Source organism: Stigmatopora nigra, chromosome 6, assembly GCF_051989575.1.
Source record: "Stigmatopora nigra isolate UIUO_SnigA chromosome 6, RoL_Snig_1.1, whole genome shotgun sequence".
In the NCBI taxonomy this organism is placed as follows: domain Eukaryota; kingdom Metazoa; phylum Chordata; class Actinopteri; order Syngnathiformes; family Syngnathidae; genus Stigmatopora; species Stigmatopora nigra.
In genome coordinates this window covers 16,263,615-16,286,184 of record NC_135513.1, presented here as the reverse complement: position 1 = coordinate 16,286,184, position 22,570 = coordinate 16,263,615, and the positions used below count along the sequence as shown (strand labels likewise).

At 56.8% G+C, this 22,570-nt stretch overlaps 6 protein-coding genes across 12 annotated transcripts; 1 reads left to right on the top strand and 5 right to left on the bottom strand.

Annotated features, from left to right (window-relative positions):
- Nucleotides 1-61: 61 nt before the first annotated feature.
- Nucleotides 62-4,609, bottom strand: LOC144197698 (sodium channel and clathrin linker 1-like). Of its 3 annotated transcripts, XM_077718248.1 has the most exons (17): nt 4,499-4,597; nt 4,401-4,431; nt 3,902-4,049; nt 3,679-3,799; nt 3,484-3,606; nt 3,261-3,320; nt 3,131-3,183; nt 2,942-3,005; nt 2,725-2,817; nt 2,522-2,593; nt 2,346-2,420; nt 2,092-2,231; nt 1,714-1,906; nt 1,436-1,632; nt 1,059-1,137; nt 663-761; nt 62-540 (listed from the first exon to the last, which is right to left on the bottom strand). In XM_077718248.1, the coding sequence occupies exons 3-17, from the start codon at nt 3,922-3,924 to the stop codon at nt 76-78; spliced, it is 1,857 nt and encodes a 618-aa protein (XP_077574374.1). In that variant the 5' UTR covers nt 3,925-4,049; nt 4,401-4,431; nt 4,499-4,597; the 3' UTR covers nt 62-75. The 3 variants fall into 3 exon arrangements, with proteins under 3 accessions (XP_077574374.1, XP_077574372.1, XP_077574373.1); XM_077718246.1 differs by having other exon boundaries at nt 4,401-4,609; XM_077718247.1 differs by having other exon boundaries at nt 3,902-3,995; nt 4,401-4,609.
- A 561-nt stretch (nt 4,610-5,170) lies between these two features.
- On the bottom strand, nt 5,171-8,597 carry LOC144197955 (uncharacterized). Its single transcript, XM_077718709.1, has 7 exons — nt 8,225-8,597; nt 7,666-8,147; nt 7,076-7,174; nt 6,841-6,955; nt 6,529-6,638; nt 6,219-6,346; nt 5,171-6,059 (listed from the first exon to the last, which is right to left on the bottom strand). The coding sequence occupies exons 2-7, from the start codon at nt 7,990-7,992 to the stop codon at nt 5,363-5,365; spliced, it is 1,476 nt and encodes a 491-aa protein (XP_077574835.1). The 5' UTR covers nt 7,993-8,147; nt 8,225-8,597; the 3' UTR covers nt 5,171-5,362.
- Nucleotides 8,598-9,062: 465 nt separating this feature from the next.
- On the top strand, nt 9,063-10,418 carry LOC144197957 (group XIIB secretory phospholipase A2-like protein). Its single transcript, XM_077718710.1, has 4 exons — nt 9,063-9,406; nt 9,703-9,791; nt 9,877-10,042; nt 10,141-10,418. Exons 1-4 carry the CDS (start codon nt 9,157-9,159, stop codon nt 10,257-10,259), a joined length of 624 nt encoding a protein of 207 aa, XP_077574836.1. The 5' UTR covers nt 9,063-9,156; the 3' UTR covers nt 10,260-10,418.
- A 37-nt stretch (nt 10,419-10,455) lies between these two features.
- On the bottom strand, nt 10,456-14,286 carry LOC144197953 (uncharacterized). 2 transcript variants are annotated; one of them, XM_077718705.1, is made up of 9 exons: nt 13,541-14,286; nt 13,114-13,408; nt 12,867-13,019; nt 12,636-12,794; nt 12,249-12,563; nt 11,041-12,174; nt 10,870-11,010; nt 10,724-10,798; nt 10,456-10,612 (listed from the first exon to the last, which is right to left on the bottom strand). In XM_077718705.1, exons 2-9 carry the CDS (start codon nt 13,384-13,386, stop codon nt 10,598-10,600), a joined length of 2,265 nt encoding a protein of 754 aa, XP_077574831.1. In that variant the 5' UTR covers nt 13,387-13,408; nt 13,541-14,286; the 3' UTR covers nt 10,456-10,597. The 2 variants fall into 2 exon arrangements, with proteins under 2 accessions (XP_077574831.1, XP_077574830.1); XM_077718704.1 differs by having other exon boundaries at nt 10,870-12,174.
- A 34-nt stretch (nt 14,287-14,320) lies between these two features.
- On the bottom strand, nt 14,321-17,273 carry LOC144197954 (uncharacterized). Of its 3 annotated transcripts, none has more exons than XM_077718706.1 (5): nt 17,033-17,273; nt 16,799-16,961; nt 15,608-16,351; nt 15,162-15,365; nt 14,321-15,091 (listed from the first exon to the last, which is right to left on the bottom strand). In XM_077718706.1, the coding sequence occupies exons 3-5, from the start codon at nt 16,313-16,315 to the stop codon at nt 14,348-14,350; spliced, it is 1,656 nt and encodes a 551-aa protein (XP_077574832.1). In that variant the 5' UTR covers nt 16,316-16,351; nt 16,799-16,961; nt 17,033-17,273; the 3' UTR covers nt 14,321-14,347. The 3 variants fall into 3 exon arrangements, with proteins under 3 accessions (XP_077574832.1, XP_077574834.1, XP_077574833.1); XM_077718708.1 differs by having other exon boundaries at nt 15,162-15,362; XM_077718707.1 differs by lacking the exon at nt 17,033-17,273 and having other exon boundaries at nt 16,799-17,026.
- Nucleotides 17,274-17,586: 313 nt separating this feature from the next.
- scrn2 (secernin 2) lies at nt 17,587-22,088 on the bottom strand. Of its 2 annotated transcripts, none has more exons than XM_077718084.1 (8): nt 21,718-22,088; nt 20,182-20,347; nt 19,500-19,681; nt 19,125-19,327; nt 18,795-19,010; nt 18,446-18,611; nt 18,179-18,359; nt 17,587-18,069 (listed from the first exon to the last, which is right to left on the bottom strand). In XM_077718084.1, the coding sequence occupies exons 1-8, from the start codon at nt 21,729-21,731 to the stop codon at nt 17,917-17,919; spliced, it is 1,281 nt and encodes a 426-aa protein (XP_077574210.1). In that variant the 5' UTR covers nt 21,732-22,088; the 3' UTR covers nt 17,587-17,916. The 2 variants fall into 2 exon arrangements, with proteins under 2 accessions (XP_077574210.1, XP_077574209.1); XM_077718083.1 differs by lacking the exon at nt 21,718-22,088 and adding an exon at nt 21,025-21,188.
- Nucleotides 22,089-22,570: the final 482 nt, after the last annotated feature.

The window sequence follows — 22,570 nt, the reverse complement described above, 5'->3', positions numbered from 1 at the left end:
ATTTTTCTTCTTTCTCCAAAGAGTCCACTTTTCTTCTCTGCCGCGAGCGTGGACGGACGGGACGAGGCTGCCCCTTCAGCTCTTTGGTCCCACCCCAAAAAAAGAGGCAAATTTGGACACCCGTGTGCTTTCCGAGTCCTCTTGCCGTTCATCTTCCAAAGTGTCTCGCTGAGTCTCCAACTGACTTTCCCACCCAGTCTCCAGTTGTGTCTCTGGCGGTGTCTCCGGTGGTGTCTCTAGTTCATTTTCCCACTGAGTGTCTGGCAGTGTCTCCGGCTGAGTCTCCGACTGAGTCTCTAACTGAGTCTCTAACTGAGTCTCTAACCGAGTCTCTAACCTAGTCTCTAACTGAGTCTCCAACCGAGTCTCCAACCGAGTCTCTAACTGAGTCTCTAACTGAGTTTCTCCATCGGCTCCCGGCCCAGTTTCAGCCCGGCAAAAGTCCCGGCCCGTGTTCGTGGCCACCGCCCGTCTTTGGACGGCGGCGGGCAGACGCGACGTCCAAGCCGTTGACTTTGGCTTGCGTGTCAAAATGGAGAGCTGCCAAGAAAAAAAAAAAAAATCTAAAGTCAGGCGACGGCGTCGGCCACGAGGTCAGCGCGTGTGGTAAAAGACAAAAATGTGAAACGGTGCCATCCGACAGAGACGGACGGGGGCCGCACCCGTGGAGTGGCATCCGCCGCCAGCCTTTGCTCGGCATTACGCAATTGCTTCCGCAGGAAAGCCGTCTTCTTTTCAGACTCTGCCAGCGCGCTCGCATACTGCAAAAAACAAACAAACAATTAGCCTAGACTAGCATACATATTTTGGTAGCTTGGAAAATGTCAGAACGGGAATGTTTTTTTTTGGGGGGGGGGGGGTTAAAATTCAAATGTCTTAAATGCTCTTGCAGAACAAATTATTTTCATGGCTTTAGGGTGTAAGTGTAAATGTGTAGTCGGTGGGGCGGGACCAGCAAACGCCACATGTCATTAAATGGGTGGAAAAACTTGCTGTTTCTTTTGTCTACGGGGACGGAACCATAGCGAGCCGGCGAGTAGCGTGGAGACGCCACCCACCTCGGCCACGGTGTCCCGGTGACTCGCCAGCTGCGCTTCCGTTTGGTAGAGGCGGCGTTTGTGGCGCCCGCTCTGGCTCCTAAAAAAGGCACACGGAGGGGGCGGCGCCGTCAGCCATTTTGGCCCCTCTGGCCAGCGGCGGCGCCGTCAGCCATTTTGGCCCCTCTGGCCAGCGGCGGCGCCGGCGCCGTCAGCCATTTTGGCCCCTCTGGCCAGCGGCGGCGCCGGCGCCGTCAGCCATTTTGGCCCCTCTGGCCAGCGGCGGCGCCGGCGCCGTCAGCCATTTTGGCCCCTCTGGCCAGCGGCGGCGCCGTCAGCCATTTTGGCCCCTCTGGCCAGCGCCGGCCACTGCACGCGGGCGGGCCGCGTCCACTTACAGGAGCTGACGGAAGCGGGCCTCAAAGGCCTGGCTCAGGTGGGCCGCGTGCTGGTCGGAGCGCTTGACATTTTCCTGCTGCGCCGCCAGGAGGCGCTGGCGATCCCAGTGGACCTTTTGAGCGCTCTCCTCCATAAGCATCTTCTGCGCCTGGTTGGCCCGCTCCCTCAGCCGCCACTCTTGCTCCATCTGCACCAGCTGCCGACGACAAGACGGACCGGCCTCAGCGCCAAGGTCGGGACGAGGGAGGTGTGATTTTGGGCTCCTTTTTGGACCCACCTGATGCTTGGCCTTGTTCTGGAGCAGCTGGTGGCTCTTGTGCAGTCCATTGAGCTGGCGCTGGAGCTCTTGGTTCTCCTGCTGCAGCCGGAATCGCTGGTGGGCCACGCCGTCGCCATCCTTCCGGGCGGCGGCCAGAGCGCTCCGCAGGAGCTGCATTTCCTCCCGGCCGCGTGAGGCTTCTTGCTCGGCGCTGTCCGCGGGTGACAAAAGGAGGAGTTCTGGAGCGGACGTCCGACTAGACCAGAGAGCCGTCTGGCGGAGGCGAGGACGGGAACAAAAAGCCAAAGGCCAAAGGAGGACCTCCCCCCTCCTCCTCCTCCTCCTCCTCCTCCTCCTCACTTAGGCCAAAGGAGGACCTCCCTCCTCCCCACTTACTCTGTCTGCCACTTTTTCAATTGGCTTTGAGCGCTCTTGAGGGAGACGCTCAAGTGGTCCCGTAGCCTCTCTGCATCCAGGCACCTCTGCTCAAGGGCGTCCAGCTTCTCCAGGTCTCGCAGGGCCCGCTGCCTGGAGGCCTGAAACGGCAAAAAGCCACCCCCAAAAAAAAAAAACAAGTTCACCATTGGCGGGAGGCGGCGGCCCAAATGCCAGAGGAAGGCAAATTGTCAGGGGAAGCGGGAGGGAAGCACCTTCTCCAGTTCCCTCTGCAGGGCCTTTTTGTCCAGCTTGCAACGCTCCATCTGAGCCTCTTTGATGGAGCACTCCTGGGAATGGGTGCAGTCACAGAGGGTGGTCAGCCTTTGAGCAGGCATACACGCCCCCAAAAAATACCAGGGTGCAAATGGGAATAGGAAAAGGTGGTCACCAGCTCCAAATTTGACAGCTCCTGCGCCACTTGATGGATTTGAACGTTGCACTGCTCTCGCACGCGATCCACCTGTCAAACGGCGCCAGAGTCGGCAAAAGCGGAGGCCGCCGGCCCAGACAGAGCGTCAAACAATAACATTTGTGGCAGAGAGCGCCGCCGTCACGGCGTAGTCACGGCGTAGTCGCGGTGGAGGCCTTCACCTCTTTCCTGGTGCGGACCGCCGCTTCCCGGATCAACTCTTGAATAGCCTTGTCTTTGTTGTCCACGTCCGATGACTTGTGCCTCTGTCTTGTCTGGAAGGGGAAAAGAAAATGGAAAAATAGCTCAGCATTGCCCACTGGAAGATGGAATTATCCGACTGTGATGATAAGTATGATCAATGGTACCACAACGGAGACAGAGAGTTGCTCTTTTCACCTTGGATTTGAGCGGCGCCTCAAAACATGGCCCGCAGAATGGCCCCGTCTCACTGGGAGGAGCTCTCCAACGAGAAGACGCGGCAGTGTTAGCGTGGGCCTGCCAGCTGGGCCGATCCAAATGCCACGGCCTGCCGGCCGGGCCGATCCAAATGCCACGGCCTGCCGACCTGCCGCCCACTGGAGCTACCTGAATCCCTGGCTTTCTGGCATCCGCTCTCTCTCGCTCATTTGATGGATGTCCTGTTCAGTGCGTCACACATGGCGGAGGCCTGTTGACGCGGCATCAACCTACATCACCTACAACTCCCATTTCTCACCCTCTCCCCGTTGATCTCTCGGAGTTGGTCGGACTGCCGGGCCAGTTGTTGGAGTCGGTCCTGTGACAAGACAAGGCGGATCCTTTTCAATCAAAGTTGAATATCGGAAGCGTGGTCATCGGCCGCGGCTACCATTCTTTTCTTTTGAAAGCCGGACCGTCAAATAGGCAGCCGTCCGTGAGTGGAACGCATGTGTGGGTGGGGCTAGGAAAGGGGGCCATACCTTGAGCTTGCGTGTCATGGCGTCGGCTGGCCGCTCACGGGGGAAAGCTTCCCGGAAGAGCTCCTGGAACTCCCGGGCCTCTGGCGCTGCCTTCCGCCACGTTTCCATGGCGTGAAAGCGCTCCTGTCGGGAAAAGGCCGCCGTGGCCACCGATGGGATGGGGATTTACGCCGACCGGGCCCCGATCCGTCACACCTGTTCAAAGAGATCCACCAGGGTCTGGTAGTCGCGCAGCAGTTCTTGGGCGGCGCTCCCCCCGGAGATCTCGGGCAGCGCGGGGAACTTCTCCTCCGCCGACTGGCCGGCAACGTCCGCCCTGTCGGCGGGAGTGGCGGCGCCCGGTCCGTTGAGGCGGCACACTTTGTTCCGCTTGGCGGTGGAGCCAAAACTCTGGGTGGGCGGGCTCTTTGCCTTTTACCTTTGGTCGTGGTGGCGCTCCATCTGGACTCGGACATCCGTCGCCGCCCCCTCGGCCGGAGTCCTCGCCGTCGGAGACGGACGGGCGGATCGACCTTCGAAGGAAAGATTCAAGTTGAGCGCACCCAAAAGTCACGGCGATGGCGTCCCTACGGGTCACCATGGGTGGAGAAACCAAAGTGAGGAAAGTGTAGAGTTGAAGTTCTAGCTAATACTATGTCGCCACTAAAAGTTTTGAATCCCATTTTGGCAGGGGGTGCATATTTTTCTCAATTTTGCAAGAGTTGGTGTTTTCTACTTGAATGTCTTCAAAACCAAATCACCAAGTGACCAATGCCCACTAGAATCTGGAGGGAAATGGAATGGAGACGTTTGACTATTTGTAATCCATAGAAAATGGCACGACTGGGGTTATTTTTTGTTGCCGCGAGTCGAATCGAGGCTTTTTGGCACGGAATTTCAACGAGAGCTCTCTGTTTGAAAGTGGCTTTTCGACCGACCTTTCAGACAAGCCGGAAGTGTGCCTTTCCTCTTCAAAACAAAAGTCAAATGTCAGCAGGCCCCTCCCCCGAGTTCAGCCCAGCCCAAGTCGACTGACTGTTAAGATGCCACACACACAGCCTTCCTTCTCTTGGAAAAGTGTCGAGGAAATCCGATTGTCGAACACCGCTGCTCATTTTGCGGCCCATTTGAGAGCGAGCCGCGTTGCGGACGTCATGACTTTAGTTCCGCTCAGGCACAAAGGCGCGTCGACAGTCACGTCGCCGCCTTTGCGTCTGACGGAGGGGGGTGGAGGGCGGCGGCGGAAACGGCTCACCTGGCAAAAGGGCTCCCCCACACCCGTGGCTTTATCGGGGGTGCTCCAACTGACGGAATCGTCAATCCATAAATGCGTGGTTCAAGTGAGGTGAGCAGAGTGAAGCGCGCTTGTCCCGTCTCAAGTTCACGACTTGGACGACTTGGAGCTCAGCGCCCGCCCGCTCGCTCGCTCAGTCGTTGGACGCCATAACAACATATAGGCAAACACATAAAAATCAATGTATAGTCATGAGAAATCACCAGTAAATAAATCATCTACTTTTCAAGAAGGCAATTTTGCGCAAGCTACCCTTTTTTCCCCCTTCCCATGCCAATGACAAAGCTCAGCAGTTATGTACGCTGATGCCAGTGACTAGTGTAGTAACCATGCTTGGACACGCGATGGCGCTCTTCCCAGATCTCATTAGTATTTTGATAAAAAGGCGGCTGGCCCAAAAGACGTAGAACAACGCTCATTTTAAAGATTGCATTTATTTCACACGGTGGCGGTGCGCAAGGGTGAATGATGCTAAAAAGAAAGGCGGCGGCTAGACCCGTCCGTCCGGCCGGCCGGCCGGCCGGCCAAAAAGTGCACAGCTCATTCATTCCCAATTTGATATTCCGTTGGGCTGGACTCCCACTTGACTCGTTTCATTTCGTGCCGTTAGGGGGTGTCCGCCGGTAACGGGCTTAGGCACGAGAAGAGTTCTTTCAGCAGCGAATGGGGAGGGGCCTTTGTGGAAGGATCCGCCCCCGCCAAAACCACGCCCCCGTGAGGCTTTTCACCAGGCCGCAAAGTCTCGCCGGCCCCTTCCTCCCGATGGAGGCCGTCGCCGGCTTTCCCGCCGGCTTTCCCGCCGTGGGCGGCGACCTGGCCCTCTTCCGACGGCGCCGGTGGGATGTGGTTGGTTTGATACGTCGTGGGGAGGAGGGCCTCTTTGGGAGCGCCCGCCAGGTGCGGCGGCGTTGAAAAAAGCCCGTCCGACGTCTTGAGCCCGGCACCGGCTTCACGGGGGCTTTGGTCAGTCTGGTACGTGGGGGGGAGGGACTGGTATCGAGTCGCCGCCAGCTGCGGCAGCGTGGAAAAAAGCCCGCCAAACCTACCCACGTCCCCGGTGGGCGGCGGCCGGACGTCCGTGGCGGCCCTCTCTGCCCCGGTCGGTGGCGGCGGCGGCGGCGCCTTTTCACGACGGGCCCGGGCGTCCTTTGCCGAGTCTGGCTCCCCCAGAGGCGAGGCGTCCTTCCCGTGGGCGACGCCGGCCCACGCGGGTCCCGGTGCGGCCGGCGCCGAGCCGTCTCCCTCTGCGGGACTGGCGTCCTGGCGCTCGACCTCCGGTGGGGCGCTGTTATAGAAGTTGAACCTGAAAAGACAATGGACAAAATCGCCTCCGACGCCTTGGTTTTCAAATCAAGCATTGTTCTTCCTCCAGTGGGCTGCATTTTTTTCCCCTTTCCCCTCCCCACTGTATATGTCTTCACGGCCACTTTGAATTGAGCGGGCGACGGACGTCGGCGCTTACCTGAAGGGGCGTGGCCATCCGTCGGCCGTTTCCGCTGGTGGAGGTACGGGGGCCACCTGATCCGCTGCCGTGGACTGGACTAAAGTCTCCTGGGCCTTGTTGGCACGCTGGGCGTCCGCTTCCGTGGCCTGCGGCGCAGAAGAAAGGAACGTTTGCTCCAAGTGGTTAGCGGCTTTGGCAGGGAATGAGACGCCAGCCGCTTGCGCCGCACCACGCATAACGTGGCGACTCCGTTTTCTAAGGCATTTCTATGGAGGCGGCTTCAAAACTTGGACGGAATAGGCGCGGAAGACAAATTTGAGCCGCAAACCTCGCTCAGCAAGCGGGCGCTGACGTCATCCAGCGGCAGGTGAGAGAATCGACAGTCTTCGTTGTGGGGACAGCGGCCCTTTTGGTGGAAAAATTTGCAAGGGAAAGACTGTGCCGCGCTCATTGAGGAAACGCTAAAGCGAGAGCCGGGCCGAGAGCCGGGCCGAGAGCCGGGCCGAGAGCCGGGCCGAGAGCCGGGCCGAGAGCCGGGCCGAGAGCCGGGCCGAGAGCCGGGCCGAGAGCCGGGTCGAGAGCCGGGCCGAGACCCGGCTCTCGACCCGGGCCGAGAACCCGCTACGGCGGCAAAGGATATTGTGCATAAACGGGCATTGCTGGCCTTTCATGCAAAATCCCACTTTGTAGTATTTGCAGGCTTCTTTGACCAGATCGTTGGAACCTTGGATGTGCAGCATTTGGCAGCTGCCTTCCTAAAGAGAGGAAAAAGGTGTCTTGGTCAATTGTCCCATGCATGCAGTTTCAGTGGATAGGTCAACTTTTGGCGCTTTGTCCAAAAGGCTTTTTCAAGCAACGCCTTAACTAACACCCACCTTAATGCACTTGCCGTGAAGGAAGTGTCGACAAACTATTTGGCCGTCCAGTATCACGGCGTTCTGCTCTTTGAACTCCGGGGTGAAGTATTTGACCGACTAAAAACACAAAGTCCATTTGGAAGCAATTTCAATCCGGGCCTGGCCACGGCGCACATCCGGCGGGCAATTCCTTCCACGCTGGGCCGCAGTGGGTGCCGCCGCAGTGGGTGCCGCCGCAGTGGGTGCCGCCGCAGTGGGTGCCGCCGCTTTTACTTCCGAGCAAATAAGAGGAAACCTTCCCACCGATCTGCTATCTTATTGCAGTCGGGTGCTTCTCGTTTCGGCACAAATCCAACGAGTTCAACGCTAGCGGATGGGTTGGAAGAAAATGCCGCACCCACGGCGGCCCTCCGGGACCCCGTCGCCCCTCCGGGACCCCGTCGCCCCTCCGGGACCCCGTGGGACCCCGTCGCCCCTCCGGGACCCCGTGGGACCCCGTCGCCCCTCCGGGACCCCGTGGGACCCCGTCGCCCCTCCGGGACCCCGTGGGACCCCGTCGCCCCTCCGGGACCCCGTCGCCCGGGTCTGCCGTAGCGGTCCGTTCTCACCGGCTTTCCGTTTGTGACGCGCTCGGGATTCCGTCGCTCCGTTCTCTTTCCGCCTTTTTGTCCCACCTGCCCTTTTTTGCCATTTCCCCGTCGTTGCCGCCGCTTCACGTCGTGGGCCTCGGCAGAGTTTTTACCGTGGCGGACACCGTGACGGATGTCATTGGCACGGTCGGACGCCACGGACCGGGCTTGGGAAACGGGGGCCGTATCGGGCCGACGGCCTGGTGTCCACTGACGTTGCCTCTGAAAGAAATGGACATCCGGTGAGGTGAGAAATGCCAGCTCAGGTCGACTCATAGACGGGACCTTTCTCTTTCTCCAATACATAGAAACAGAAAAGCACGACAGTCACTCGGCAACATCTGAACGACGACTACATCATATGTTCGCTTGAGCAAACCTTTACGTGAGGAGCGGGAGTCTCTTGGACATTGGGCCTTTTTCTGCCTTTCACATTTCTTCCAACGTTGCCTGTGTCCTCCCTGGAGATAGATAGGGGACCATAAGCAAACCTTACTACTAAATGCTTGTCGTCAAATTCCAAAGTAGCAAATATTACCTGAAAGTTTGAAAGGACGATTGCTCGGAAGAATTCACAGCATTCCCAGGCAGAGTCGCGAAAAGGTTTGTGAAAGACATGACGGACCAAAAGGGGAACAATCCGCAAAACAGTTGGTCTTATTGAACCTGACGCCGGCCTTTGAGTTTTGTCGCGTACATTTGACGTCACAGTCATGCTGCGTTCGGGCTTCCTCGGAATTTTTCATGGGTTTGAAAAGAACGCTTGAAATGTCATGACATACAAGTACATAGAATGAACTTTCAAGCTTCGATATGAAGAGCACAAATCAATAATAAACACATCGTCAAATCCGTCATGATAATCATGAATAATACCTCAAAAATCTGTATTGGTCACTGTAAAAAGTAAAGCACTTGGCTGTTGTCTGGTGCCCATTGAAGGCACCTTTAACCTTTTAGGGACAGTCATTCAAAAAGTCACCACAATTGAAAGCCTTGCTGGGGCAAGTGACGACTTTTCGTCTATTCATTTTTTTTTTGAACGCGCCCTGTTGTGAACGTGGAAACTCTGTGTTGTTAGGAAATACATGTTCTCCAGTATTGACCCACACCTCCTCTTTCTCCCACAATATCACGTTTTAGTGACAAAGCATTTGAATGTCAATAGAATTGCAGTCAACAACATCAACAGAGACTATAAACAGGTTACATCCAGTTATGGCCATCTGTGAACCAAAGGGCCAAGGTAGCAGGACCCCGTCAAAGAGTATGTGGAAAATTCCCCGACATTAGTTGCTTCTATAAGGAACCAAATCAAAGTGACTTGATTATGAGTAAGCGCCATTGATCTCACTCACACACACGGAGACAAAAGGCGGACTTTGTTCCTCCACACGCGAGGCTGTCTTGTTGTCCCAAAGTCCAGTTCCTCCCTCAGCTCGTGTGTGCCGAGCGGTCCACAGCGTCAGGATGAGCCGCCGGGCCCTCGTCGTGGCGTTCCTCTTCTTCCTCGGAGTTGCCGTAGCTCAAGAAAGCCCGGAGGCGTCGCCTCCATCCCCGCCGTCCGATGACCCCGAGGAGGAGGAGAAGGGCCGGGACGACGGCGATTGGGGTCTGGACTCTTTGAGAGGCGGCTTCGAGGCGGCCACCGGCTACTTTGACTCCGTTCTGGAGTTCATGGGCGGGCGTGACGGACTCTGCCAATACCGCTGTCGATACGGTAAAGTAGAGATGGAATTGGGTACGCCGTGGGCTTTTGATCCGGGCTGTCCTCTTATGTTGACCATGTAGTATTAAGAGCTGTCATTTCCCACACCATTGAATGCTTTTGAACATGGAAAATAAGGGCTTATCTGGGACGGGAGGGCCACCAAATGGACTGTGACCGACCTACTACGACAATAAAACATGCCGTATCTCATTTGTCAACGCGTACGTGTGTGCGTGCGTGCAAGGAAGGAAGAAAGCTAGCGGTGAATGTGATGACTTTATTTTTTTCTTGCTCACCGGCTTAAGGTCCCGCTCCGGTTCCACGCCCCGGTTACCAGACGCCCGAGCCCGACGGCTGCAGCTCGTACTTCTTTGGCCTTCCGGTTCCGGAAGGGGTAAGTGGATGCGGCGGGGCGGGGGGGGGGGGGTTAGAAAGGACAAGGAGTCTCCTCCAGGTGTTGTGACTTTTGACTGTGTCAGATGGACGTGGGCATTCCCGCCATGACCAAATGCTGCAATCAGTTGGACACGTGTTACGACACGTGCGGCTCCAACAAGTATCGCTGCGACTCCAAGTTCCGCTGGTGCCTGCACAGCATCTGCTCCGACCTCAAAAAGAGCCTGGGTTTTGTGTCCAAAGTGGAAGGTGGGTGACAATCCCACGGGCACCTTTTCGGGCCGGGGCTACATCAACGACTGTTCTCTCCCCCCTCCCCCCCCCGTCCATTTGTCCATGTCTTTTAGCATGCGAGACGGTGGCAGACACTTTGTTCAACACGGTGTGGACCCTGGGCTGCCGACCCTACATGAACAGCCAGCGAGCCGCTTGCTTCTGCCGAGGGGAGGACAGAGACGAACTCTAGCGGGAGGAAAGCCTCTCGGAGGAGCCGGGCCGACGGCAGAGTCAGTCGGGCCCACTTTTGCCTGCGCTCGGCTCCGCCCTTTTGAAGAGAAGCCCCGGGCGCTCTCTGGATGCTTTCTATGTGAAAAGTGTCAGCTGTATTAAACTTGTTTCAACTTTCTGCAACCGGCGCCGTGTCTTTCACACAGAGACGCAAGGAGACCAAACGAGATTTAATACAAAAAGCTTTAAAAGGACTCTTGTTCTTGAGGAAGAAAGACATCATACTACAGAATGGAGTGTTCAAATGGGCTTCCACAGCAGATTGTCCCAAAAGAGGCGGGACGGGCAACGGTGGCGTCAGTCGTCCAAAATCTGCAAAGAGGCCGTTAAAACGGGGCTAAAGCGCGGAAGGCTAGGCGCCTTTCAAAATGAGCCCAAGACGTAGAGAGCTGAACCCCCCCCCCCCCCGTTGCTCTTACTTACCACCACCACCGTATCTGGGGAGGGATTTGGCACAGTCAAAGATTTGTTCCGAGAGAGACGGTTAAATGTTTCCAGCTGAAACAAGACAAGGTGGGAAGAATGATTCTCCGTTTGGACTGCACTTCATTGGACTGCAGCGCACTTACTTTTTTTCTCAAGTTGCTCCTAATTTCCTCCTCCGTCAGCTGTGCTTTGGGCTCATCTTGCCCAGTCTTTTCTTGCGCCACAGCCGGCGCCACAGCCGGCGCCACAGCCGGCGCCACAGCCGGCGCCCGGTGCTCCCGCGCCTTTGCGTCGGGCGCCCGGTGCTCCCGCGCCTTTGCGTGGGGCGCCCCGCGCTCCAGTGCGCTCGGACGCCCCCGGTACAAAATCTTGGGGTTTTGCCCCGGCTCGGCCAGCTCCAGGTCTCTCGCCACCGCCACTTTTGCCGGGCCTCGCGGCAGAGGGCATTCGGGCTCCGGATTGCCCGCCGTCAGTTTGGCCAGGCGTCGCTCCCTCCTTCTGGCCCGTTTGGCCCTGGCCCGGCGACGGCGAGCTTCCTTTTTATCGACGGAGCATTCGGGGGGCCGTTGGCGGCGCAATTTAATCCGGCCGGGGATACCCGCCTTGGCCAGCCACTTGCAAGACTTGGAAACAGCGCGCCGGTCATCCTCGCACAATATCACGTCGTGCGATGTCGCGCCGTGCGATGCCGCCGTTTGGGAGGCGGGGGCGGGGCCAGAGGACATTTGTGGCCAGTGCTCGTGTCCCATGCGCAACGAGTTCGATTTTCTTTGGCCCCGGAAGGGCGCCGCGGGCCGCTCCGGTTCCCGAGGAGCGGGGGGTCCGGCAGAAGCGGGAAAAGGAGAAGGAGGAGCAGCAGGAGCAGGAGGAGACATCCCACGGGCTTTAAGGGAAGCCAACGCTGACGGCGGCAGGCTTTTGCACTTCTCCGGCCCTTTCCCGTAAAGCCTCCTTTGAGTGCGGTCCGTCAGTCCGCTCAGGTCCTCCATTTCCAGGCTCAAGCCCAAAGTCTGGAGGATATTGCGCAGCTGTCGATGCTTCTCGTCCACCTCCGCCGTCTCGGGCTCTCCGGTCCGGCTTTCCCGGAGCGCCGCCGCCGCCGCCGCCGTCTGACTTTGGCCGCCCGGGGAGCCGTCTCTCCGTCCGTCCCGGCCGCTCCGGTCCGGGGGGCCGCCGCCGAGCACCCCGCCGGAGGGCGGCTCCTCGTCGCCGTTCCGCGGGGGCTCCGAGGGGCCTCCCCCCAGGCGAAGATCGGGCTCCTGGTCGTTGACCACCCGATGGAGAAGGTCCATGTCCACCCCCTTGTTGAGCAGGCTAAGAAAGCACTGAAAGCCTTTGTGGCTCTTATTCTCTCGGTTGCTTTGGGAACATTGGCTTGGACTGTGAAGAGGCGGCGGCGGGGGGGGCGCCGATGGCGGCGATGGCGGCGACGATGGTGACGGCGTTTTCTGCCAAAGGGGAAAGCGGCAAAAGCTCAAGTACTCAAAACGGCGTGGGAAAAACTTGGAGGGTGTCTGTCTACCTGTGGGCACTGCTCATTGGCCACTTGATTGAGCAGCTCCACGTCCACTCCTTTGTTGAGCAAGCTGAGAAAGTGCTCAAAGCCTCGGTGGCGCGCCTGCTCTGTCGCCTGCTCCGCCTCCCGCTCCGCCTCCCGCTCCGCCTCCCGCTCCGCCTCCCGCTCCGCCTCCCGCTCCGCCTCCCGCTCCGCCTCCCGCTCCGCCTCCCGCTCCGCCTCCCGCTCCGCCTCCCGCTCCGCCGCCCGCTCCGCCGCCCGCTCTTTCGGACCGCCAGGAGGCGGCGGCGTGACCGGGAGCGCCATCTCCTCGTCGGGAGCCTGGGGAAGGAGAAATGGCAATGGTTGACGGCTTAAAAGACCATCTCATCAAACCAGAGAACGAAGGACAACCTCTTTGCCGCGCTCATTGGCCACTTGATGGAGGAGCTTTGCGTCCACTCCCTTGTTGAGCAAGCTAAGAAAATGCTCAAAGCCTTTGTGGACGCCTTTTTCCGGGCGCATTTTGGAACCGTCGCTCCAAGCGCCTCCGGCTTTCCCACCGTCGGGAGACTGGAAAAGGGTTCAAACGGGTTGCCATTTGGACACATGGTCAGTCAGTCCGTGGGCAGAAAAAGTACGTACGGGCAATGCGGCGACCGTGCCGTTTGACAGGGGTTCGTCCAATCTCTGGCCCATCAGGGCTTTGACGCGGCGCTTGAGGGGATGTTCCTCGGGCGCCTCTCTCCTCGGGCTGCCCGGGCGCTCCCTCTGGCCGGGCATCCCGTAAATCTCGTACTGGGGCGGGAAATCAAAGAAAAAGAGTGCAAAATCAAGCGTCCGGCTGTCTGCGGGAAGGAAACTGGGCGGGCGGGGCGGTCGGTGGACTCACCGCCTCCTGGGACAAGGTGAAAGGATGTCGCTGCTGCAACATTCGGGTCACCCTCTCTTTCAGAGTGGCAGCCGGGAAATCCGGCCCGGTGCTCATTTGGGCCGCGTCTCCGGGAAGGGCGGCTTTCTTGCGGGAAAGCTCTTCTTCTTCTTCATCTTCCCGGGGCCGGCCGGAGACGCTCCTTTTCCCGAGCGCCAGTGGCTCGGCTCGGGCTCCCTCAGCCCCCCCGTGGTGTAACTGCACACCCGTCCGGCTCCGCGGAAACGGATCCATTCAAGATTGGAGCGTGCGCCCCCTGGGGAGGAGAAGAAAGAAGACACGAGCGTTGTTGACACGCCTGCACCATTGAATCGAAGGGAAGGCTTTTATTGTCACGATACAAATAGGATTTGATTTCGAGCTTCTATCGGTGCCAACTTGAGCCTACCTTGAAATCGCTTCCGGACTCACGTGAAGGTTTAGGGTTCGCGGGTGGGGGTGCCGGAGCCTAGCCCAATGTATTACGGGCATACGCTGAATCGGTGGCCAGCCGATCTCAGGGGACAGAGAGATTAAAGAGGGACATGGGGGGGGAGGCAATTTAGCGTACAGTTTGCATAGCATGCACGTTTTGGAAACCAGAGTCCCCGGAGAAAAGCCACGCACGCCAACCGACTTGGGATCGAAGCCTCGAGCCCAGAACCGTTAGGCCGACGGCCTAAGCACTCGTCCGCCGCCGGGCCGCCGAGAAGAGGATCATTGTAACGGAATTGTGGGGGAAAAAATGACGAGAATCGGAGGAAACATTACCGACGACTAAGGAAAACACAAGTCTTCTTCGGAGGGCCCTAGAAGTCTAGTGGTTTGCGCCCCCTAGCGTACGGAGGAACGTACACGTGACGATTCAAAAAGAAATAATGAGAGCCAGCATTCCAACCTGCGATGGTGTAGTGCAGTTTAATGACATCTCTATGAAGTATCGTCCCAAAATACAAAAAAAATGACATAAGATGGTCTTCTTGAACGTCCGCCACCGTCAAAACAGGAGTCGGACCCGGCGCATTTACAAATGCTTTCTCTCGAGCCAAGCCAGGATCCTCTTGGATTCTGTTGCTCTACCGTTAGCTCGGTCACTTTGGGGCGATTTGTAACAACGGCGCGCCTTTTGCCTTGAAGACACCCCCCCCGCCCCCCCCCCCCCCCCCGTGGAAACGGGAACAAACAGACATTCCGTCAAAAGCACCCGCGGCGTTATTTATTCGTACTGTTTGGTATTGACCACCCGCAAGCATCGATGCCTGCTTTCCGCCGGCGAGCCATCCGCCACCTCGGGGAACGGGGGCCGGACGCTGTTCGCGGGCGGGGGGAGAAAGCGCCCCCTTTCGGCCAGGATATTGAAAGGAGGCAGACCGGGGGGAGGCAGACAAGGAGGGGGCAGAAAGGGAGGCGGAGCGGACCAAGGTGGGAAAGGAGGAAACCCCAACGGGTGCCCCATCCCCGAGAACATCGGCGGTCCGTACGGATTCGGGTGGAAGCCCCCGGGCAGGGGCACGGGAACGGGGGGTCCGTACGAAGGGACGGCGCCCTCCCCAAAGGCGCCGCCCTCGTCGCCAGCGGGGCGTCCGACTCCAGCCCTGGGGAAATCCCGACGCGGCGCTTTCCGTTGGCCCGCCGCCGCCGCCGAGGAGGAGGAGGAGGAGGAGGAAGAGGAGGACGAGGAGGAGGAGGACGAGGAAGGGGACGTGGCGCGGCGTCTGGGCGGCCTCTCGCCGCCGTCTTTTTTGCCGTACAAGCGCTGGTTGATCCGGTGCGACATTTGTCCCACTTCCTCCGAGGCCAAGTCCACCCCGATGGCCCGCAGCACCTCCTGGATCTGTTGCCGCTTGCTCTGCTCTTCCGGGGACGGGCTCTCCTCCGCCGGCTCCTCGGCGGCGGCGGCGGCGGCGACGGCCGAGCGGCGGCGGCTCCTCTTGGGAGCGCCGGACGCCGCCGGCCCTTCCTGCGCAAATCATTTCAAAAATAAAGCATCCGCCTGCTTCCCCTTGTAAAAAATGGGCCTCGGAACCTACCCGTCGTCCCGGAAAAGCGCCAGGCTCCGCTACCCCGGAGGAAGATCCGGCGCCGTCGGCGGGGGTCCGGATCACGACCTGGTTCAGCACGTCCACGTCCACGCCTCGGTTGAGCACGTCCAGGAATCGTCGGAAACCCGTGGATAAATTCTTGTCGGGTACGTCCCGGTGGTGCTGGAGCTGGCCGGACTGCTGGCCGGACTGCTGGGAGAAGGACACGGGCGGGTGGTTGGGCGGGCAGGCTATCGGATTATATTCACTTGCGCTTGCTCGGACATTTCAAAACAACAACAACAATTCACAAAATAGGGTGTGAACGCAAAGAAACGTGATGATTTGAGAAGCACGGATGCAGCCCGAGAAGAAGGAAAAAAAAAAGAAAGAAATCACCAAGACTGGCGGAACCCCCCCCCACCCCAAAACATAACCAATTCTTAGACCGTTACCTCGCTCCACTGGTCTCGCGGGAGCCAATAGCTGTGCTTTCTTTGGTCACGCTCTCTCTCCTCTCGGTGTCCGGCCTGCTGTCTGCGATGGCAATTGCTGGGCTGGTAGCGGCCAGGAGAGAACTCTTCATCTCCGTGCCGCCGGCTTCCGCCGCCTCGCTCGCTCCCGTGCGCCTCCGGGGGCGAGGCGCGGCCGATACCCTGGGGAAAGCGGCCCGGCGGTGGCGGCGGCGGCGGCGGCGGCCCGTATCGGGCCTCGTCGGAGGCGCGTCGACGGCCCCGGTCGTCGGGGAACCTGGGCCTCTGGTCCGGGGAAAAGGAGGCCCCGGCGGACGGGCTCCACCTGCCCGGGGAAAAGGAGCGTACCCTGGCCAGGCTCCCCCCATCCGGGGAAAAGGAGCGTCCTCTGGCAGGGCTCCACCCGTCCGGGGAAAAGGAGCGGACTTTGGCTAGGCTCCTCCCGTCCGGGGAAAAGGAGCGGACCCTCGGCGCGCTCCTCCCGTCCCAATCTCCGTCCTCAGAGCGGCGCTTTTGAGGCAAATGGCGGCGGTGGCCACTGGCGCCGCTTCGTTGGCTAAATCCCGGAGCGCGGTGAGGGTAGCGTACGTCTCGGCGGTATTGGTGCGCATCTTGGCATTGCTGCTGGTAGGCCTCCTCCTCTTCCCGCCATCTTCTGTCATCGTAGGGCCGCCTTTCTTTGTGCATCATCCCACATGAACTCCAGCGTGTGATGCGACGGCAACGCTGCGGGGGGGAACCAGAAAATACAACCCAAGGTATGGTTTGAAGGAAGGAATGGAGAGTTGTCTTCCAAATAGATCAGGGGTCGGGAAGCTTTTTGACCTTTCAAATTATTCTTTGAGAACCATTCTCCAAATGGAATACATGATGTTTGCACTTTTTAAAAAAAATTCATTTCACCACTTTTGTAGTCGAAAAAGTGTCAGGAATCAACTCTCACTCACGGTTTCCATCTTTTTAGCTCACAGGCTTGCGGAGAGCCATATGCACCCATCAAGAGAGCCACATATGGCTCCCGAGCCATAGGTTCCCTACCCCTGATTTCGTCTAGTATTTGGCCAATTTGAAAGAGACGTTCTGTTGTCATTGCTCGTGTCTAATCTGTCAAATCTAGACTCACTGTCATCGTGACAAGCGTGTCAAATAATGTGTGCAGTTTGACTGGCATACCTGCTAGCACTGGGCTAGTGCGCTGTTAATTTCCCTTCATGGGCTCGCCTCCAAAGTAGTTCGCAATTTGAGCATCTTAAAACTAGGCCAGGACGCCACTTATATCGCTGGGTTCCGGCAATTCAGCAGCAAAGGCGAGGAGTTCATAACGACGAATATTGGGCTAGATAGATAGCAGCGTTAGCTAGCGATGCCACAAGCCGACGACATCGCCGCTGTATCGGACGGAGTTACCTTTGTGGCCGTGAACGGCGAGAGCTTTCGTTGGCTTTGGGGGGGGGGAAGGGGGGACTCCTTCCTCCTTCCTTCTTCCTTCTTCGACACGTCACCTCACCGTATTTCCCAATGGTGGATTGAGACGCACATTGCAACGTAAAAGTCGGGTATAGTGTGTCAAACAACCGCCGTTTTTACGTTCTCCCAGTCGGTCGGAAGTGAACCTCCTCTCTCTATCGCCACCTACTGGATGGGCTCCATTTTACTTCGTAGCCTTAAATCAGGGCCAGGGAAACCTATGGCTCGGGAGACCTTAAGTGGTTCTTCTGAGAGCGATGACACTACCTCTTAAAGTATGAAATGAATTCTTTTGACGACACGGTTACGCAGTTCATTTTCAATGAAAATGTCCATACAGAAAAGTCGGATGAAAAATTTAAGAGAGTCATTTTTGCGTTTTTACTCTTAAATTGTGAGTATGCCTCCCCCCAGTCAGTCACATTTATTTGTGTCCAGGTGGGTCCTTGAATGGGTCTGTCTGCCCGAGTTGAGCCTCAATGAGCCTTGGAAGATAAACACATCATACCCTTTATTTCACGTAGTCATTGGACACGAAGAAATGGCAGTTTAGACACAGCCCACACAATGCTAAAGTGCAAAAGCAATGCTACAACACGTCCCTCTTGATTAATGGCGGGGGGCAGCACATGGCTATGAGGAAGCGCCTCCACGCCACAAAGGCTGACCTTCCTCACTGTTCCGCCTCGATGGGAGAAAAGAAGACGACAATCTCAGCCGTTTCATCACATCCAACTAAATACGGGCATAGTTCATTGATTTGAAAGACGATGAGGAAAGCCCGCCCTAGTGCGCTAATCACTTTGGATCCAAGCAAACGTCCCTTATTGATAGAACTTGATCTCGGTGTCGACGCAGTCAAAAAACAAGTTTCCCAGTTCATCGCCCGGTATCTGGCCACTCAACATGGCTGAAATCTCGCTCAGGCACTGCGCCTCCAGATCCCTCAAAATCTCGTAGGTGGCCGCGGCCTTTTCCTGGCGGGAGAACCAAAAGAGTCAGGCCACCACTGGCTTCTTTTTTGTTGTTTTTTTGTTGTCGCCAAAAGACAAATTGTCCAGCGCGCTTTGCCGGCGATTGACCTACCGGGTCCTTGTCCGCGGCGTCCAGCGCCTCCTGGTGAGCCTTGTAAAGCTGGTGTCTGCGGTCCACGCGCTCCCGAAAGCGAGGCTGCTTCCTGGCCGGATCGTCGCCGCCAAACTGGGGGGAGACCACCCCCAGCGCGGGGGTGTAATCCTCCGTGAAGATGTGAGGCTTGAATATGGAGCTACAAACAAACAAAAAAAATCACAAGTAAGCAAAGCGTGGAAATAAAAAATGACATTCTTTTTGGGCCTACGCGGGGAAACCCACCGGGAGGGGTCCGGGGTAGCCGTGAAAAAGTGGATGCAGGGCAAGCTCCCGTCCCTGGGCAGTATGGACACCATGCTGGCCGTGGTGCGAAAGCCATTGGAGTCCATGCAGATGCCGCTGGACTTGTCCCTCAAGATGGACATCATCACTTCCGCCGTCAGCGAGCCTAAAGCGGCGCGGCGTGAGGGACAAAGAGAGGCCGTGACTGGCGTTTCATTGGTGTGACCGTAGACCACGGGCGCCATTTTGGGAAAGTGCTTTGGAATAAGCGGACACTTTGCCGGCTGGCGCAGAAGGCATTTGGATTTTTCCAAAAATGGCTAAAAAAGTGGCCAGGTGGCCATCTCACCGTCGTGTTGGCGAAGGAGGCGGGCACCCCCCCGATAGCGCTCTTGGGCCAGCCGCATTCTGAGCGGCGGCTGGTCCGTGCCGAAGATCCGCGAGAAGTCAAAGTCTCCCCGGCCGTCCCACCAGCCCCGCGCCAGAGCCTCGCTGCGCAGTCGCGGGTGCTCGGCGGAAATCTCCGTGCCGATGGTCAAGCCGTTGGAGATGTTTGTCACTCCCTCTGGCGACAAAAGCGTGCGTTTTTGTTCAGCGCCACCATCCCAGACGGGAAAATGGGAGGGGGGGGGGGGGGGGGGGGGGAGCCAGAGAAAAAGTAAAAAAAAGAGACGGCCACCCGAGATCTTGCGCGCCACCCACAGTCTTCCGGCGGTTTCCAGCACCCAGGCCTGCTTTCGGTCCGCCAACAGGAAGGTGTTGTGGTAGCTGAAGGCTTGCGTGGGGTCCTCTCTGCACTGGCCCCCCTGTCCGTGTCGCTCCAGGAGCTCCGTGATGACCTCCAGGGCGTCCCACGCACTGTGGCCACGCTCCAGGCCCAGCCTGCAAAAGAAAGAAGAAGAAGAAGAAGAAGAAGAAAAAAACATGAAAAGAAATTTCCCAGCAAAAGAGGACCAACCACAAAGGGTCGTCGCCATTGTAAAGAGGGTGTGCCCATGGCTTTGACCCCGTAACCATTGTATGAGCCACTTTTGTGCAGAAGCTCGGAGCTGACCTGACCAGATCCATGCCCAGCAAGGCCTCCCCGGGGGCCACGGGCTCTCGGGTCCACACGGCCTCGTTGCCCACGCAGACGCCTCGGTCGTTGGCGCCCATTTCGGCTCCCCACATCCAAGCCGGCTTGCTGAGAATGACGGCGTGGGTGCGCTCCACCTGGGGGATCTGGATGTACGTGCACTATCCAAAAAGAAGGGAGCCGTACACTTCCACTTGTCACCATGTCAATAAGCTCCGTATTCCAGTGAGAAGAATACGGCAAGACACGCAATTTATCCCTATAATGCTCTCTGACGCCGAATGCAAAATGACCCGTCGTTCGCTGTCGACGGTTAGCATCGTAGCTTAATGATTGGCTGCAAATATAACAAAAAAAAAACCCTGTTTATTCTGCTGAACATTGGAGTGTTCAAAAGCGGGCCCCATTTAATCATTCCTAGTCCTGCATTTGTTAATATTTAAACTGGACTTCCACAAAGAACACAGTGGTTTGTAAGCTATACAAAACCTCGGTTGTCTCTCATTTTTGTACGCATTTGTACGTTGTGGACACACGACCAAGAACGGAGTCTCAGAGTAAGCGAGATTTATCCGTCAAAGTGTGCGTGCACACCTCAAATGTTTTTTTTTCTTTTTTTTTTTTTTTTTAAATGAAGAAGGAAGGACGGCTGCAGTTTTACCTCCAACATGGTTCCCGCAGGATGCCGCGCGGAGACGTAATGGACCACTTCCTGCACCTCGTCCCGGGGACGGTCAGAGTTCTTCCCGAAAATCACTTGGTCGTCGAGAGAGCCGGGGGGCAATGAAACAAAACAGTCACACGACATGGGCTCCTCTTCTGCCATCCTAAAAAAACAAAACAAAGTGATACAAAATCTTATGGCTGGCCGGATGCATACATATAAATATACACAATATATATTGAGATATTTTTTAAAAACAGTATATTCAGTCATTCATTTGGTCCTGGGGGCTGCTGGAGCCTACCGCTGACAACGACTCTAGCCCTGAACGGGTTCCCATCATAGATGCATGCAGTTAGCCTAGCATGATTGTGGGAAGAAAGCGCAGCACCTGGGGAAAAGCCACGCAAGCCCCGGGGAGAACATGCAAAATCCACACGGGTGGCTCTGGACCCGAGATCGAACCCACGACCCCAGAATGGCTTTTTTTTGTGCAGTGCCGATGGAGATGTAAAGCAAGCGAGTGTTAAATCCCGCTCGTCAATTGGGGATTATTGCATTGACGGTAATCTGCGGCCAAATCCGACCAACCGACCGAAAGACCGATCGACCGGCTGCCGTTTGACAAATTGGCTTCCATCTAGGCACTTATTTGAAAAAAAAAAATAAAGATAAGGCCATCCAAACGCTGCTTTCAATGAGTTTTTTTCGCTCAATGTCACTTGTTTTCTTCTAGTTGTTGCGTGTGCGTGCGTGAGAGCGTGCGTGTTTGCGATCGAAATGACACTAAAGTGTGTAAAGGAGTGCAAAAGAGCGTGGCGGTGGAACGCATTGATTTACCTTCGGGAAAAGGCGAACGCTGATGATAATGACCGGCTGCTTTGCTGACTGACCGACTGACGGACGGACGGTCGGACGGACGGTCGGACTGACGGACTGACGGACAGAGCGGGGACGCGGCTGTCACGTGACCGAGACATCCTCGCGCGCGCCTTAAAGGACTCGCTTCTCCTCTCCTCGTTTCATTCCAGCCGTGACGTCACAGGACGCACACATCCTCCTGCCAAAAGCATCATTTGAAGCGCCGTCCGTCCGTCCGTCCGTCCGTCCTCATCCGATAGATAGACATTTGCAATGAGCACGCTCGCTTCTCAAGTGGCTCTTGTGGCCATCCATATTGGTCATAAGAATCACTTCCCACGCTGGCATTTCTTCTGCACGCGGCACCAAAATTGGAGCCCAAAGTGAAACGGTCTCCAGATTCAACCAAAAACAGGTGGTCGCCATCAAAAAAATTTTTTTTAAAAAGAGGCCAAAAAGGTCGAATTAGCTTGGTTTTGTGCTCAATGAAACCACACAAATGTAATAACTCAATTGTTTTGTGGCCAGATGATGAAACGTATGCCTTGTCACCACAGATATGTATTGCCCCCCCCCCCCCCCCCCCCCGCCACCCATGAAATATCAATGCGTTACTATAAGTAGCCAAGAAGGTGGCAGGCAGAAGTAAATTCCGGCGCGAGATAGCCGTACCTGTTGAGCGACATTCCCGGTGGGCCGTGGCTTTGGTCCAAAAGCCTCAAGCTGTTGTTCCCATAAGTGCTGGAACACGGGCCTGTCAATCACCGTCTTTCAGCTGTCACTTGTTTATGGTGCCGCAAATGTTTCTTTCCATTTGGATTTTCCTTGCTTTCCTTCATGAGCTCAGGGCAAACTGGGGGCCACCCCAAGAAGGACACCAGAGCGGCCCTCGCCGGATGTCGGCAGATCTGGCCGTCGTTGGCCCGAGACAACTTGCGAGTGGAGTTGGTCTTTGATGGCTCGGAGCGTGCCGACAGACGGGCTTCCCGTCGAGCCCGGCTCACAAAAGCGGAGGAAAGCACGGCGGAGGAGGCAATGACATCACTCAGTCGCACATCCAACGACACGTCAAAACAAAAGGCAGCGTACAAACAAGCCCGCGGCTCCAACGGGAGAAGAATGCCAATATTTCCCTCGTTTTTTCTTTCTTTTACGAGAAGAGACAAAGTAGGCTTTTTTCCCCTTTGAAATTGCAACAATGACGTCAAGACAATAAAAACGAGATGAGCCATTGCGAAGCGTCGTGTTTGAGGACAAACAAAGCACTCAAGTCAAATAATTGCTCTAGATCAAGTATTGATATGATGAAAAGAAAAAGATGTGGTGACCGACTGTCGGCATTTGGCGTTTAGCAAGTTTTGGCACAGACGCTGGCCGGCCGTGTGGGGAAGCTCCCAAACTTCCTTCCGGGCAAACTATTTTCTGCGGTGGACTTTGAGCCATAAAAGCAAGGATGGAAATGAAAGAAGAAGAAGAAAAAAGAAAGACATCTTTCAACGATGAAGGGTGCGCTTAAAAGGGTGGG